Raw genomic sequence first — 16,776 nt, forward strand, 5'->3', positions numbered from 1 at the left:
AGTGAAGATAAAATAAACTATTAGAGAAAAAATTCAAACCTCAGTCTTTTCTCAACAGAAGACCATATAACCACCAATTTAAAATCCTAGTTATAAATATTCATGCTTTTACAGTACATTCAATTCATTTTTATAACAACACTGTATAGGCTGAAATATCTATGTTAAATGTTACTTATAAAAATCTTACAGATAGAAAATAAATCTTAAGAGTCTTAGTGAGACTTCATTATATCACCATTAAAAATTCTGCAAGCCAAATTCACAGATGCATAGAATTGGAAGCCAGAAGGGACATCAGATCATTTACCCTAAGGGTAGGCAAAATATCACACATCAGACATTTTCTTTCATTCCACCATGACCCTCCAGGCCAGGGCCAGAGGAAAATGTGCCACAGGGCAACAGGGTGCCCAGGCAGTCTGCCCTTTGGAGAGGGAGGCAGTGGGTTTCTGTGTGTTGTTCTCTTCCCCAGAACCATCCTCACAGATCCCATTGGCCAGAAAATTGGCCAGTGGGAACTGCGGGAGTATACTTGTGGATGTGGGCAGCACGTGAAGACCCGCTGACCCTCTCCATCCAAGGAGTGTACAGAGACACAGTTACTAGTATCAGCCAACAGTTTTGAGCAGTCTGCAGCTCGCACCTTCCTTCTACACCCAAACTCCCTCCCATAATGCACACCCCCTCCATTAATATAATAGAAAAGTGCAGCCTGTGATCACCTACTCCAAAAATTTTGGTGGCCCCCCCCTGCAAAAATTATTGCTCATTCCTGCGCTAGTCTGCTATCCTGTATACCACACGCCACTAAAATTACACCTACTTACTCTGAGCCCCAATTCTGCCGTTAGTTTCATTTGTAACCCATAAGCCGAATCCTTAATATAAGTGACATGGGGGTGAGTGGATAGGAGTGGGTCATTGTTGCTAGGTAGACCTAGCACTTCAGATCAAGAAATTTCTAGAATTGGGTGTAGTAGTTTTGCTCGGGTCAGATACTCAAGGAGGGCAAGCAGTCAGGGCTGCTGCTTTACTAGGGGCCATGTGTCCTATGTGAATTGGGAGAAGCTGAGTCCAACAGCAGAAGGCGGGCTGTTATCCCTCTCTCGGGAGCATTTTGCACCAGGTATTGATATTGTTAACCCTCCAATAGAGAACCATGGGCAGGGTAAATTATAGAAGGGGAAAATTGGGAGAGAAAATGTATTTATTTTATTTTAATTGAGTACTTTGAATGTTGTTTGATTTTTGCCAAACTGTTTTAGTTAAACTGTCTCAACTATTATGATTCACCAACTTTTCTATAAATGAAGATAAAGTGTCATTTATATTTTGCTATTCACAGTTTTGTATGTTCTTTTAACAATTGTTTTAATCTAGATACTTAATTGAGTGGTTGGCTAACAGTGATTTCAGCAGAAGAATAGTTTGCAAGGAATCCAAGTGACAACTTCTACAAACAAGTGGTGAGAAGGTGTTGTTTTAGACTTAGCAGACTATGTAGATTTGGTGATCAAAGCTTCTGAGACTCAGATGAGTGGAGGGACCCACATAAAACCATGGATGAATTTGAAATCAGGGCCAGAAGATTCCAGCAAGATGCCATTGATGAAATAACTTCTCAGTTAATTTACTCAACAAGTTCAATCTTTTATCTTGTTCAGAACAAATATTTTATTTGCATGGTTCAGTTATTATGACCAAGCTACACTTCATCTGGCAGAGTAGACATGGCTGGAAGATTGGTGGATATAGGGTGTGAAAGGAAAATTGAATAATGTGCAAAAAACATTGCTGAGAAATTCAGTTTTGGTCTTGATGGGTGGAGCTAAGGTCCTGGAACCAGAATTTGTTGATGTGCTAAACCAGTTTTTCACAGTAGTAGCCATTTCTGCAGGCACAGAAAGAATATTTAAAAAAAATTGAATTAAGTCATTCAATATTGAGAAATTAATTGGGAGATAAATAAGCAGGAAAAGTTGTCTCTCTCTTCTAGTCTAGGACAATGAGGGATGGGATGAGATCTACCAATTTTAAAAGATCGAAAGAAAGCCTAAGTAATACTTGTGTCATTTTTAAGGGACTTCAATGAGTAGGAAGTTAAGATCCAGTCACTTTCAATTGGGCATATTTGAAACAGTTCCTAGGCTGTCCTGAAATAATACATGTAGTTCAGTAGTTATAGAATCATTGTTTCGTTAATAACTTTTTAGTTGTAAATGTGAAATGTGTATCTAAAACATTAATAGTTATTTTATTTAATACAATATATTTTATATGCTGTTTTGTGTGTTTAATTAAATTCTAATCACAATCCTAATGGAGCTTGACAGATAACATAATCAAAAGACTAATTATCTAATAAATAAGCAGTACATCATTCACCATTTTCCTATGTACTAAAATATATTAAGGAGAATCTGAAAATATTAAACATATTTGCTTAAGTAAATGTTATAGTATAGCATCTTATGTAGCAAAAAGGTGTCCCAAACCTAGTATAAAACCTCTATTTAGTTTTAAATCAACATGTTTTAAAGGTTACGTCAAGCAATGAAAATGCACTTTTCTTTAAGAACTAATTGAACTACAATTGGAAAACAACGAGAAGTTCTGTGGCACTTTAAAGATTGACAAAAATATATATCGTATCATGAGATTCTTGGGCAAAACCCACTTTGATTCAAGCTCATCTGAGGAAATGTCTCCCTTTCCCCCCCCCCCAACACTCATGATACATATATATTTGTACCACAGGACTACTCATTGTTTTTAAAGTACAGACAAACACTGCTACTCCTCTGAGACTTTACAAATGGAAAAGTGATTAAAATCAATTATTTAAATCCAGGCTTTCCACTTGGTGAGTTAAGGCCCTGATTTAAGCCATCTTGATTTAAATCAAGCCACCCTGGAATTTTTAAGTCATTAGCTCACTGCAAAGGTAGTGAAAGATTTGTTTTAATCAATCAAACAATAAAATAAATAAAAATAAACAACTTATTGTACATATAAGGACAGACATTAAAATATCCAATGTATTTTGCTCATTCAGTGCTAAATGTTGTGAAGATACATACCTAAGATCAAAAGTAGCTCTTGAGCTCGACCCAAGGCAAAGACAGGAATGAGACCTCTACCTCCTCTATTTACAATATCATGAACAGTGTTACAGAATCTTGCTTCTCGCTCTTCCCTTTTTTCATGAATATGGGTACCATAGGTGGATTCCTAAGTAGTAAAGTATATACAGAGTTATTATTAAAACGCTGATACAGACCTTAATCCTCAATTCTGTTATACTCGTATTTGAAATCAACTTGAAAATGATAATCAGCATGTTGAGGTTATCTTACTGCAACAGAACTTCTATTTACAGTGTAAATGCAATGCATACATGACCCTCACTTGACTTGCAGGAAAACATGAATTGTAGTGAGAAAAAGTACATTGAATTCAGAGAATACAGTTTGTTGTGAAAACAGAGATCTGTGTACGCAGAGACTCTGGCAGCAGAGACAATAGCATTTTGACACTATTCTCGTTTTTGTAAATGCTCCTCTTACTAAACAAGAAATGTTCACCCACATATGTAAAACAAATACATATGCACTGCTGACTCTGAGCCAAAGCTACAACAGCAAAAGAACCGGACTTTGTAGCCAGAGCTGTACTTTGGTGCACTGAGGTGATCCCTCAACATAACCCACCCTTTCATTAAAATCTTGTCTTTATTGAGGGTTTGCTCTGATTTCAGCCAAAGCTGGTCAGCCATCAATATAGCTCCATCAATGCAAAACCCTAGTGTAGACAAGCAAAACTGCTCTTCATGCTGCCTGAAACTAGGATAAGCTCCATGAGCGTAAATAGTGCCTAAATTTGGGGTTGTATGAGTGCAGCTGCACCTAGCTGAAATCAGGGCAAATTCACAGTCTAAACAAGATCTGTCTGGAGCCTCAAGGAATTTCTTTACCAGAAAAGCAGCTCATAACACTATAAATAGAACCCCTACCAAATTCACAGTTCACTTTAGCAGGTTTTAAAATTGGCCAGTTTCACATTTTCAGCTGTTTACACTTGAATTTTCAGTTTTGTAACTGAGATGTGTGGGCGGGGGGGGCGGCGGGGAGAGGGGTTAAGGGGTGATGGTGGTGGCGAAGGGGTTTCCTAACCCGAAAGGTACCTGGAACTGGGTCCGATCTCCCCCCGCCCCACTCCCCTCGAGCTGCCATACAACGAAAATATAAGTCCTGTCCCTTTACAGTTAGGAGCCCTCTGACTGCTGTGCTTCCATAAGTAGGGGGAGATCACACCCAGCTCCCCAAGACTCCTCCAGCTGTAAGTATCTCTGGTGCTGGGCAGAGAGCTTCCTGCAGCAGGGGGAGGCACTCTGAGGTAGTCTGATATTTCTCTAGAGCAAAAGCTGCCAAACAGGGGAAAGATAAGTTCTCTCCCTCACCAGTCTAGCTGGACTAGGAACCCTTGACTAGGGTGGTCCCATAGCAAGGGGAGATCAAATTTTATATGGAAGGGCTTATTTCACAGTTCATGACACATTTTCCACAGCCATGTAATCGGTAGGGCCCTAACTATAAATTGTCCACAGGACCAAAGTATACTCTCAAAGGTAAAGTAGCAGATGCCACTCTTTTCTTTGATTCAGTACTTATCCAATGCTACATTATGCTGGCAGGGGACACTATAATGCTGGAGATGCTCTCTTGCAGAGATAGTATAAAAACAAGGTCTTAACTATGTGTAATTAATAAGTCCCTTAATACTTCTTGCAAGAAAAAGGGCATTAACGGGTGTCCTGCCCATATTTACTGCCATAGAGTCAACTGGTTGGAATTACTTCCTTGTCTTACTCCTGTTCTAGTAGCTTCAGGGGGTAGCTGAGTTATTCTATAAAGTGCTACCAGACCATTTGTTGTTTTTTCTTGTACAGACTATCAAAACATGTAGATGGTATCATGAGCTTTCATGGGCACAGTCATCTGAAGAAGTGGGCTATGCCCACAAAAGCTCATGATACCATCTACATGTTTTGTTAGTCTATAAAGTGCTACCAGACCATCTGTTGTTTTTTCCTGTTCTAGTGTGTTTCTGGGCACACATCTGGGACAGGTTGGGGTTTACACAGGTTAAAGAAGTGACCTGAAGCTTTGGAGAGTGCCTTGAGACTGGCCTGAAACACACTATACAGAAGTTATTATATGCTAAATACTGGCCAAGATAGAGAATCACTGAGCAAACTACTCCCTAAAAGCTTACCTTTGTTCTGTGAGGTCACTCAAATATCTATCCCTGCCATAGTGAGCTGGCTCAAACTCCAGCATGCACCATATTGTATCATCACAAATGAGAAAGCATTGTGGGGAGATGGTGCCAGGAAAGTGATTTTTAAGACTGAAAAGCCATGCACTAAGTTCCTTTACAGAACACTTTAAAGAAATTCAACAGGAAAAAAAAAATCACAGAAGTTGACAGGATGTATTGATTTCCCCTACAGTGTGGCAGTAAGAGATACATAATGCACAATACTCAAGTTATATGTCACTATTAAGCTTCCACCTTTATTTTGATATTCACTTCAGATCTTAGTAAGTCCCTCTAGACATTCCCAACTACCAATTTAAAGGAATGACAGTGTGAAACTTACAATGATAAGAATATCAGGTTTAATATTAGGAATCTCAGCTGCCATCAAATGTCTGTCTTCCTGTCTTGAGAAATCACCTGTATATAAAAGCTATGACAGAAAGAAAAAACACATAATTAGATAGAATGACTAGCTCAGCAAAAAAGATATTAATAACATGTTTTGTAGAGGAAAAATTTAATATTTTAGCAATGTTAATGTTCTAGATTTTTTAATAAAAGCTTCAGATGTACCTGTATTGAAGATTGGTTTGAGAAATACACTGTTCTTAGAGGTTTACTGTAAAATCGCAAGTATAATGCACACCCATTATACAGGAGAATGGGAGGGAAGGAACGGGAAGGAAACCTGCCCCCTGCCCAACTGCCCGCATGCTGAGCTTGCGCCTGCCGGGTGTCCTCCCCCGCCCAGCTGCCTGCGCGCCGGGCTTGCGCCTGCTGGGGGACTTCCCCTGCCCAGCTGTCCGCATGCCAAGCTCGCGCCTGCCAAGGGTGAGTTCAAAACTTAAAAAAAAATCCTCCTATGGATAATGCGCATCCCGACTTTGATGCTAAAAAAAAAGAGAAAAAAGTGCGCATTATACTCGCGATTTTATGGTAATTATTAATACAGCCATCAAATCTGAATTCCAATGACTGAAAGATTTCAAGCAGTATTTCAAGTGCATCATAAGCAGCTGTAGACATAAGTATTACCAATTTTGTAGTCCCTCCTTTCCGTTACAGTGATGTTTTTAGAGTTTTGCACCTATACACAGACCATTAAGAACTTAAAAATATTCAGAGGGATGCAAGAAAGTACACTCAAGCATTTACATTTGAAAATATCAGCATAATGAACAAGACTCAAAAGGAACTATTTTAATTAGCCTATGTTGTACTAAAGACTCTGATATTTCCACATCATTACCTTCAGAAAATGTCACAATTTTTTAAAAGTAAAACCCATAATTTAAAATGCTTTCAAGTTAGGTTTTTATCCTGTTCTCCAAAACATTGGTTCTTCTCAGATCAATTCCTAACTTTATTCCAGAATAAAGACCAAATTGAGCCCCAACTAAAGTGAACTATAGGGTATCCTACAATCACTCCTTTGAAGAAAATTTAAATACAAATCATGCTCAAAAGCTTGAATAAGAACACAGATGACCAACAGTGGAAATGATAAATGGCCTGTGATAAAAATGATAAATATCCTATAGCATATATCACAAGCTTCAAGAGAAAACAGAGAACACAATGTACTTAAAAAACAATAATTTGAGCAATACTCACAACAGAGAAGAAAGGCTTTCTTCCTATCCCCAACTGATGATCAACAAGAAGACCAATACCTCCTCTCATTTTTATTCTATCTATTTAATTAGAGTCTTCTCAAAATATGCGCTTAACCTTTTCTAAATCTTGCTAAACCAGAGGTTCTCAAATTTTCATAATGTAAAGTATATTTTAATAGAGAAATTACCTTGTGGATCATCACTTCCCATTCACAACTAAACAAAACATTTCCTCTCCCATTTATGCTAACTTCCTAGTGTATCTGTGAACACTTATTGCTTACAGGGGAGAAAAATGGTCTTTCTGAGAAGGTATTGCAATGGGGCTCACAAATCTGTGTTTGATGATTGATTCTGCCACAGATTTCTTGTATAACATTGGATAAATTCAATATTTTTTCTGTGCTCAGATTCATGTGCACAAAAATGGAAAAAATAATATGTCCTACCACATCAGGGTGTATGTAGTGAACATTAATTAATGTGAGGCTCTATAGTATTTTAGTGAAGAGTATTTTAAGTTCCTAGACAAACATAAGAAAATAAATATTTATGGGATTAAGTTACATTTTAATGCAGTTTTATTACTAAATGCAAGGACAGCTAGCAACAGGTGACCTGTCACTTCTCAGACCATAGTGTAGTAGTCTCTCTGCTAAATCTTTCCACACTTAGGTCATATACTTAAAACTCACCTGTTCCACAAAGCCCTTGCTCACTTCAGTAAAACTGCTATTACTCAACAGCTCTAACTGATTAAAAATAACACTCCAATACAAGGCCTCCTAGATCTTCCAAATATGTTTGGATAGGGGTTGCTTGCCTATTTTCACATTTTGAGCTCTGAACAAGACTTATAAAATATTTGTGACAAGGATTACTACTCGATACTAAAAAACAATACCTTCACACCAGCTATTTCAATCATAAACATGGCTGCTCCCAGGACATGGCCAGCATGGTAACACCAGAACTTGATTCCTGCCACCTCTTTTACTTCATGAAAGTTGATGGTTTCAATTTTGTCCATGCTTTCTTCCAGATCTGTCTCTGTGTACAGCATGTCATCTGCAGAAATATTGCTGTATAAAAATGAAAAGGCTAAGTATCAGCTAGTTTCAATGGTTTACTTTACAGAATTGATAGATTTTGTAACTCCATTTGATATCCCCATTCAAAATTGACAAGTTTCATAAGGGTAGCCTTGTTAGCATGTTTCAGCAAAAACAACAACAAGTCATGTGGCACTTTAAAGACTAACAAACTTATTAGGGCATAAGCTTTCATGAGTTGCAGCTCACTTCATCAGACGCATGAAGTGAAAGAATCAGATGGGAGGGATATATACGTAAATACAGAGATGGGAGTGATGCAAAGTGAATAAGTCTATTTCAACCAGAGTGGATGTGGCCCACTTTCAACAGTAGTAAGAAGGTCAGAATACCTAAAGAAGAAAATTACCCATTACAGTCTGTTTTTGAAGTTTATTTGGCTTAAGAATGGCAACTTAGGCAAAAGTTGGTGCTGGAGTAAATCTCTGAAGTCCTCCTCAAACTGATCTCTGTCTGTATTTGCAGCTGAGTGTGTTCTTGTCTGTGGGTTTTACTTGTGGAGAAGGGAGAGCCTGGCTCAGCAAGGCCAGGTAAAAGGGGGGGTCCAGGCTGGCAGAGAAGCGGGAGCTCAGTTTTGTCTAAGCACTTCAGAGGATATCCCCGAGGTCCCAAACAGTCACAATTACTACCAGGAATGCAGTCTAACACAAAAGAGGAAAGGGAAAGATGCCAGTGTCTTGAATAGAAGTCCTATCAGAGCTGCTAAGACCATGTTAAAATTTCACCAAGGAACCAGTACTTGCACCAGCAGATGGATATGAAGAATTCCTTCTAAGACTCTTGCTATCATGACGTTGGAAAATACCAATCTTACATGAAAGGATGGATGAAACGCTGACATCACTGCCAGATACCGAGCTAAGTGCAAGTCCTGATGACTGAAGATGCAGCAGATATGCCAAGATGTCCTGGATAGAGATATTGGTTAAATCCAACTGGCCAATAACCACACTGAAAACTGCTTCCATTTTGCTGAATAGGCCATTCTGCTAGTGGACTTTCTGCTACTGACTAGAATTTGTTGAACAGTCACCAGAAACCACTATTCCTCTCATTCAGCCACAGAGCAGTCATACAGTGAGTTTGAGGGAGCTGAGCACAGGATGCAAAGTGTGACTGTGATTCTAAGAGAGAAGATCAGGATGGAAAGGAAGGCATATGGAAGCCTGAACTGACAATGCAAGAAGATCAGAACCAACACTGCCTCTCCTATGCCAGGAAAATAACAACGAACTTGGTCTGATTCACTCTCTGCTTACGGATGACCTGTGGAATGACTGAGTTCAGAGGAGAAGCGCACAGGAGAACTAATTGCCAGGGGAAGTGAAAGGCTCTGGTCAGGTAACCAGACTGAGGCCCACCTGAGAACAGAACAGATGTCATTTCCTGTTGTCCCTTGTAGTAAATAGACTGATCAATGGAATGTCCCAAGTGGCAAAGATGATTCGTGGAACACAGAGCTTCAGAGACTATTGGGGATTCAGGGAAAAAGTCCTGCTGAGATTATTTGCAAAATGACTCCAGCAAGTCTCTGGTTATTGGAGTGATACTCTCCTTGATGCAGAACTGCTGCAGACTGATTGCCTCTTTTCAGTAGATTAGAACAGTAGGTTGTAATCTACTGAATAAGATTATCCCATTTGCATGCACATATTCTGTAAATCAGAAATATGATGCATAAATCTGTGTTACTACTTAGTAATAATGAAATAAAGTTCAATACTCAGGACAATGATCTATGAATAGACTTGTTATTCCTGTAAGCCGGAGAGGAGGGGTGATGTGGCCCTGTCACCTGATGCTGGGATCCATCGTGGGTGCCATTATATTTCCCACAAGAGCAGAGGGAAAGTTTCAACTGAACACAAAGGATTCCAGCCTTATGTAAAACTTAATTTAAAGGTAGGGAATGAAGCAATCTTGGTCGTCGTCAGTTTTTCCTGGCTACCTCACCCAAGATGACTGCTAGAAACATCTAAGACTGAACTGGGAAGAAGGACTGGGCCCAGGCTGGATGGCTTTCTGGTCTGTGAAAGAACCTTATTAGAACTAGAAATGTGAAAGTGTATATGTTTAAATGGTTAACCGATGAGCCCTTCACGGTTACCCACAAGGCCCTTCCTCCCACTTGGAGGCAGCAGTGTGCGTGAGGGGAGAAGCAAGTGGGAGCTGGTGCTCACGCGAACCCAGCTTTTAAGCCTCTGGCAGCACCATGGAGAGTGGAGTTGAGGTTAGTGGTTTAAAAGCTGGCTCCCTGGGAGCACTGGCTCCAGCCTGCCATCTTCCCCGCACTATTGCCTCTGATAGAGAGGCAGCAACATGGGAAGGGAGTTGCAGAAGAGGTAGGTGGCTCTGTGAGAATTTGTGCATGCAGGAAGATGGCTTAAAAGCCACCTCTCCATCTTAGAACAACTTTGAGGGTGAGATATTACATATAACCAGTTTCTTAGTGAATCTTTACTTGTGTATTGTTTTATTTTGTTTAGTAACCTACTAAAAGTGAAATTGACTACAGATTGATTAATCTATTGCAAAAAGTAAACATGACAAATAATTAAAAGTAAATTAGATGTATTTTTCCTTCATTTTTAATGCTCTAAAAAGTTATTAGTAGCCTAAGTGAACTTTTGAAGAAATGTACACATGAATTATTAAACTGACAGTGGTCTTTTAAAAATATAAGATATTATAAACTGTACCCAAAGCACTCCAAATCAATGTGTCATTTCACATACACTTCCCCCATTGGTCAGACAGGAACAGTAAAAACAACCAACTTACCTAACCTTGACATAATCTGAAAGAAGCCACCTGTAAATAGCTTTTGTAGCATGAGTCATAAATGTTCTTCCTTTAAAACTGGTCTTCTGCAGAAACCATGGTAAAGCCCCACAGTGATCCAAATGGAAACTTAAAACAGACATATTAATAGTTAATATATTAACATGACACAATTCAAAGCAGAGAACCATAGAAATGCAGATTTGGAAAGGACCTTGAAAGGTCATTAAGTGAAGCAAGGCTATGTAAAGTTAGACCATCCCTCAGAGGTGTTTGTCTAGCCTGTTCTTAAAAATATCCAATAATGGGAATTCTACTACCTGCCTTGGAATAACATAACTACCTATACAGTTAGAAATGTCCCCCTAAAACTAATATAATTCCCTCTTCATGCAGATTAAACTGGTTATTTTTTGTCCTACCTTCACAGGCTTGGAGAATAATTGATCATACATCTCTTTATAACAGCACTAGAAGATTTACCAAGTAAATTAATTTTTATTTTTCTTCATTTAAATAATTGATTTGGGGTGGGGCTGGAGATGAGCGGATCCGTATGCAGGCTGCAAGTATTAATTCTTGTTCTAAATGCAACTTACTGACTGATTAAGAGGAGATCAATCTCCGCAGGATCTATCAAATCTATGTAAGGAAGGGCATCCATTCCTTCCAGGCCAGGATGGATTCCACAATCAAGCTGAAAAGTGATGAAAAACAATTAAAACTCTTACAAATATTTATAAAAATAATAAGCACGTGCTTAAATTTGTGGCACAATTACAAGTGACTGTCGTACAGGAAAAATTCATTTTGCTTATATACTGTTTTTAACACATGGTGATTTATTAGACTCCAAGCTAGACTCTAGGGGTCTCTGTCTAAATGACTTATCTTCAGTAGAAAACTGAAGGCCTTTTGAAAACGCACTTTTCAGACATGAGCCATGGCATATGCAATTTTGGCACATGCAATGGAATGTGCAATGTGCCTGCAGCCATACTTTTCCAAAACACTTGAGAGCATAAGTGAACAACCTTTCACATGTCAATTCTATCACCTTAGTATTTAGGCATTAATGCTGGAAAAACAACAGAGCATCTGTACATACATACAACTGCACGAAGAAGGTAAAGCAGGGGTGACCAACCCGTTAAAGGCAAAGATCCACAATACTTGGGGATATAGCGCAAAGAGCCAGTGTGGGGGAAGGAGGGGGAGTTGTCAAGCCAAAAACAACAACAACAACAACAACAAAAAACGGATGCTGTGCCTTTAAACATAACTCCGGGTGGCTTTTTGGCCACATTAGGCTCCCGTCGGCCGATGCCTTCTTGCCAGAACCATTTTGCTTTGCCACATGGAACAGTGAGCACAAGGGAAACTGGGGCCAGGGGCCAGTTTTAGAGGTGCAGGGGCAGCTTCGCAAGCCACGGGGAAGGCTTGTGAGCTGCACTTGAAGGGGGGAAGAGCCATCCCTGAGGTAAAGGTTAGACTCAATGAGAACTAGATTGTGAGCATATCACCAACTCTTACACGTAGATACCTGAGGCAGCCATTGATTACAGTCTTTTGTGAGGAACTTGGATTTAACAAACAATTCACTTTTTACAACAGACCCTAGTAATTCAGGTAACTATACATAATTACCATTATTTTCCTTCCTTTAAACTCCAGAATAATGCATGATCTTCCTACTTCTTGCCCAGCACCACTGTGGAAGGAAATCCATGACAAAGTTAGCAAAAATAAAAAGCATCCGCCCTATATAAACACAGTTAACTACAACTCTGTTTTAAGTACATCTATATGCTTATTTGCAGGACTCATCATTCTTCTAACATCCCAACTGCAGAATTATAGGATAATTACTATTTAAATTAAAATGAACATTTCATTCAGTGAAACTGAGCTCTTTGTCCATTACTAAAAGGACAGAATACTTGAATTCGGAAAAGGAGTTGTCCCTCTTCTCTAGGGATGGCAAATTAATGTTTGTTCCAAACAAGGGTTAAAGCAAGGTGGGCAAAAAGGGTTTCCGTGGGCTGGATCCGGCCCTCCAAGCGAATTGATCCAGCCTGTGGAGGCCCTGCAAGGGGCTCAGCGCTTAAAGTCAACTGCCAACTGCGGCTCAGCTGGCTCTTGACTCTAAGCATGGTGCCCCTTTGCAGGGCGGGGGCAGGGAGCAAGAGACTTCATATGCTCCCCCTCCCCAGGCCGACTGACCTGGGGGAAGCAGGGGGGAGCACGCGAAGTCTCCTCCCACATACAGCCAAATTTCACACACATCCCTTTCACTGTCAGCAGGCCTGCCCTTGGTTAAAAACCACTAGTCTACACTACCAAGTTTTGTCAATGCAAATTATGCTGATGTACAGTTAGCACTATAATTAAACTTCTGTTGCATGTCCACACTATGCTGATTGTGGAGTGCATTCACAATAGCAGCTCTCCCACCGACACAGAGAACAGAGTATTGTATGTAGCTATTCATTGGGCAACTAGCCGCAGGGTGCTTTGGGAAGGGTTTGCAATGCTTCCTGGGGACTTATACAACATTACACGATGAAAGTTTCTCAATCCCACTATTCCATGGGTATTCCATTAGACTGCAAGCTGCTTCTCAACTGCACCGGTAATCTGCAACCCAGCCATATCTCTGTCAGAAAGCATGAATCCTTCTCTGCTGTTCAATACTGTATTGAACTGTGTTATGAAGTGTCAGAGAGAGACAGACATACAGTGTGTTGGTGAAGTGTGTGCGCAGGGGGCAGTGCATGTGTCTGCATTAAGAATGTTAAAGATAGACTAACTGACTAATCGAATAGTCAGTGCACTTTTCATCAACTATTCAATTAGTCGATAGGGCACCTCCACTTCAAAAGCAAAAGCATTGTGTGGAGCCCTGCTGACCCTGGGCTCCGTGCAGCGCTGCCGCTTTGAAATGCCGCATGCAGCCTGACGCTGGGCTCACCGTGGCATTTCAAAGTGGCAGTGCCACATAGGGTCTGGAGTCAGTGGGGGAGTCCTCAACTGATCCTGGACTCCATGCAGCGCTGCCACTTTGAAACACTGTGGGGAGCCTGATGTTAGGCTCCCCGCAGAATTTCAAAGTGGCAGCCCTGCATAGAGCCTGGGGTTAGTGGAGGAGTTCCCACCTGAACCCGTGCTCCATGTGGCCTTGCCACTTTGAAATGCTGTGTGTCCCACAGTGGATACCCCAGCTGGCCTGGGGCTGCACATGGCATTTGAAAGCAGCAGTGCTGCGTGAAGCCAGGGTCTGGCCCCAGGCTTCAAGCGGCACTACTGCTTTGAAGTACCTCCTCTGCTTCCTCCCTCCTTGCTGCCCCTTTTTGATAGAGCCAGCAACAGGAGGGGGAAGCGACTAGTCAACTAACCTGTTGAGTATCCAATAAGCATTTGCTTATCGGATAGTCGACTAGTCAACGAGTCCTTCACATCCCTAGTCTGCATATTAACTAAGTTCAGACAGAAACATCAATCCTGAGTAAAACAACCAATCCCCCTTAGTGTCCCCTGTATCCCTACCCTAACTGAGAGGAGAATGATATATTGCTGCAGAGAGGTGGGAGACAGATAATCACCCTCTGGAGCATACCACCCTTCCTACCAATCTGCTGGGGAGAACAGATTCTGCATTATTATTTTAATTCCAATGATTTCCTCAGAGTTCTCCCACAGCCTCCTCTTTCTACAGATGAAAGAGATCCACCCTCTCCTTTGTAGTCCAGGCAGGAGTGTTTGCTGCTGGACAGTAGCTTTGTGAATGCTCCATGTTGAGGAATCTCAAGACTTCCTAGGGCTTTGCATTCAGGATGCATTGGGAGATACCTCCTGGAAATCAGTTATGTTGAAATAATAAATACAATGTCTACACTGATACTTTGTCACTAACTTTGTGGCAAAATGTTCTAAGCCTCACATCAAGGTGGTTTCGTCAGCAAAGCAGGATAATGTTGTCTGCAGGAGGAGCATTGTAACATATACACCTCCACATTTTGTCAACAAAATTTTACAGTGTAGACAAGGCCTTAGAGTATACATAATTTGTTTTCATCTGCTGATCTTCAAACACTATGGCATTGCTAAAAGCAAAAATGGTACGAAGAAAGAAAGCTGTACTTTATAAAAGTTTTAAAGTAACACCCTACAAAGGGTTATTTCAAATCCAATCCATACTTGAATCTTATTGCAAATCCATTGATTTAAGTGGACAATAATCTCCCAAAATAATATTGCAGCCTTTTCCTTTATTTATATAATTTCATTTTTATTCTCAAATTTAATTTTACAGCATAATGAAAAATATTTTATGGAGCATCATAAAAATATTATACTGATTAAACTGTATGAAGGGTAGGGATGTTAAAAATAGGTTATTTTAATAACAGTATAACTGCTAACATTCTTAGTGGTTACACGGTTATTTGGTGCCTCCAAAGGGGCAGGGCAGGAAGCCAGTGCACTCCTGGCCCCATTTCCAGGGAGAGCCCTGCCACCCTGCACTGCTGCCTCTGTATCAGAGGCAGTCCAAGCTCCCCACAGACAGAGGCTGCTCCAGCATCCCATGTGAGATGAAGCAGTTAAGTGTATATTCAATGAAATAACTTATATCTGTGGACTGCTTGAACTCTTCCAGGGAAGTATACCAGATGCAAAGCAATGATCCCCAGACATAATATGGGAATCTTGAAAAGACTTTTAGGAAACTGGAAATTTCTAACATCATTGTCACTGCTTGGCATTACAAATGGTCTGTTAAGTTCTACCTGCTTTAACCCCAATAACTCTCATTTCCTTTTCTTACCCAATACATTCTTAGTTAGTTTACTATAGAATAGTCTAACAATGTTGTCCTAGTGATGTGACTATTCGAGCAGTTGATTATTGGATAAGCTTAGGCTTATCGCTCTCCCCGCTGCCTCTGTATCAGAGGCAAATGGGAGTGGGGGAAACAGGAGCCCACGATGGGGGGAGCTGGCTTAAAAACCAGTTTCTCCCAGCACTGTCTCTGTGGTGCGGGGAGGAGGGGGCAGGGAGGCAGAGCAGTAGGGGGGGACTCAGCATGAGTTGGGACTGCCGAGTCCCAGCTCACACCAAGTCCTGGATCTACCTCCACTGTGGCTCTGCAGTTTAAATGCAGTAGAAGCCAGGCTGCAGAGCCACAGCTTATGGACTAATTGTGTACTCAGTACAAATTGAGGCAAGTACATGATTAGTCAATTACCCACTTTTCAACATCCTCAGTCCTTTGTATAAGCTCTAGGATACTAGCTGAGCTGGGGTGACTGGCTTCCAAGGACGGAAAGCAACCTACATCTGATGTGATTTTGGTGTAACTGACCATTTTATCACTAAGTCCAGTTTGTCTGGGTGGCAAGAGAGATTGGAGAGTTTCAGGAGAACGCTTGCGGCCCTACAGTAAGACTAGAGGGTTGATCCAGGCCTTCACACTCCTGCCAATCAGGTACAGAGCACTCCACCCGGTCGGGGTGCCTGCCCCGAGCGAGGCGCACGCAGCCACAGGCCCAGCACAGGAACGAGCCATTGGCGACAAGGGGCGGCGCGTTCCCGTGTCCCTAAGACCGAGGAGTCCGCGGGCGAGGGAGGCAGCCCCAGGACGCGCGTGCTGGGCCACAGACTTGCGGCGCGCGGCCCCCATCGCAGCGCGGGACAGGCCCGACGGGGTTCCGGCGCCCGCCGCCTCTGCCCGCCTCCCGCGCCTCCATTTCTCCTTCCCTCCGCAGAGCCGCCCGCTGTCACTCACAGGGGCCGGATGAGCAGCTGGTCGCTCTCCTCGGCCGGGATCATGGCCTCGGCTTTTCTCTTCGCCGACATCCCGGACAGGAAGGAACGACGCCGAAACGCCGGTGCCTGGAGGTGTCTCCCGCCGGCACCCGCCCTCGCCTTCCGGTCCTCCCGCA

At 41.5% G+C, this 16,776-nt stretch overlaps 1 protein-coding gene across 1 annotated transcript in view; it reads right to left on the reverse strand.

Moving 5' to 3' along the window:
• CPSF3 (cleavage and polyadenylation specific factor 3) overlaps positions 1–16,752 on the reverse strand; it is a 46,829-nt gene extending 30,077 nt beyond the window's left edge. Inside the window, exons 1-7 of the mRNA XM_075923515.2 lie at positions 16,620–16,752; positions 12,482–12,545; positions 11,434–11,531; positions 10,835–10,963; positions 7,846–8,023; positions 5,666–5,755; positions 3,084–3,234 (exon numbers count right to left, since the gene is read on the reverse strand). Coding sequence (XP_075779630.1) covers positions 3,084–3,234; positions 5,666–5,755; positions 7,846–8,023; positions 10,835–10,963; positions 11,434–11,531; positions 12,482–12,545; positions 16,620–16,690 — 781 coding nt within the window. The 5' untranslated portion in view covers positions 16,691–16,752. The remainder of the gene's footprint in view (positions 1–3,083; positions 3,235–5,665; positions 5,756–7,845; positions 8,024–10,834; positions 10,964–11,433; positions 11,532–12,481; positions 12,546–16,619) is intronic.
• Between the last annotated feature and the right edge of the window lie 24 nt (positions 16,753–16,776).

Source organism: Pelodiscus sinensis, chromosome 3, assembly GCF_052426305.1.
Source record: "Pelodiscus sinensis isolate ZL-2025 chromosome 3, ASM5242630v1, whole genome shotgun sequence".
NCBI lineage: Eukaryota > Metazoa > Chordata > Testudines > Trionychidae > Pelodiscus > Pelodiscus sinensis.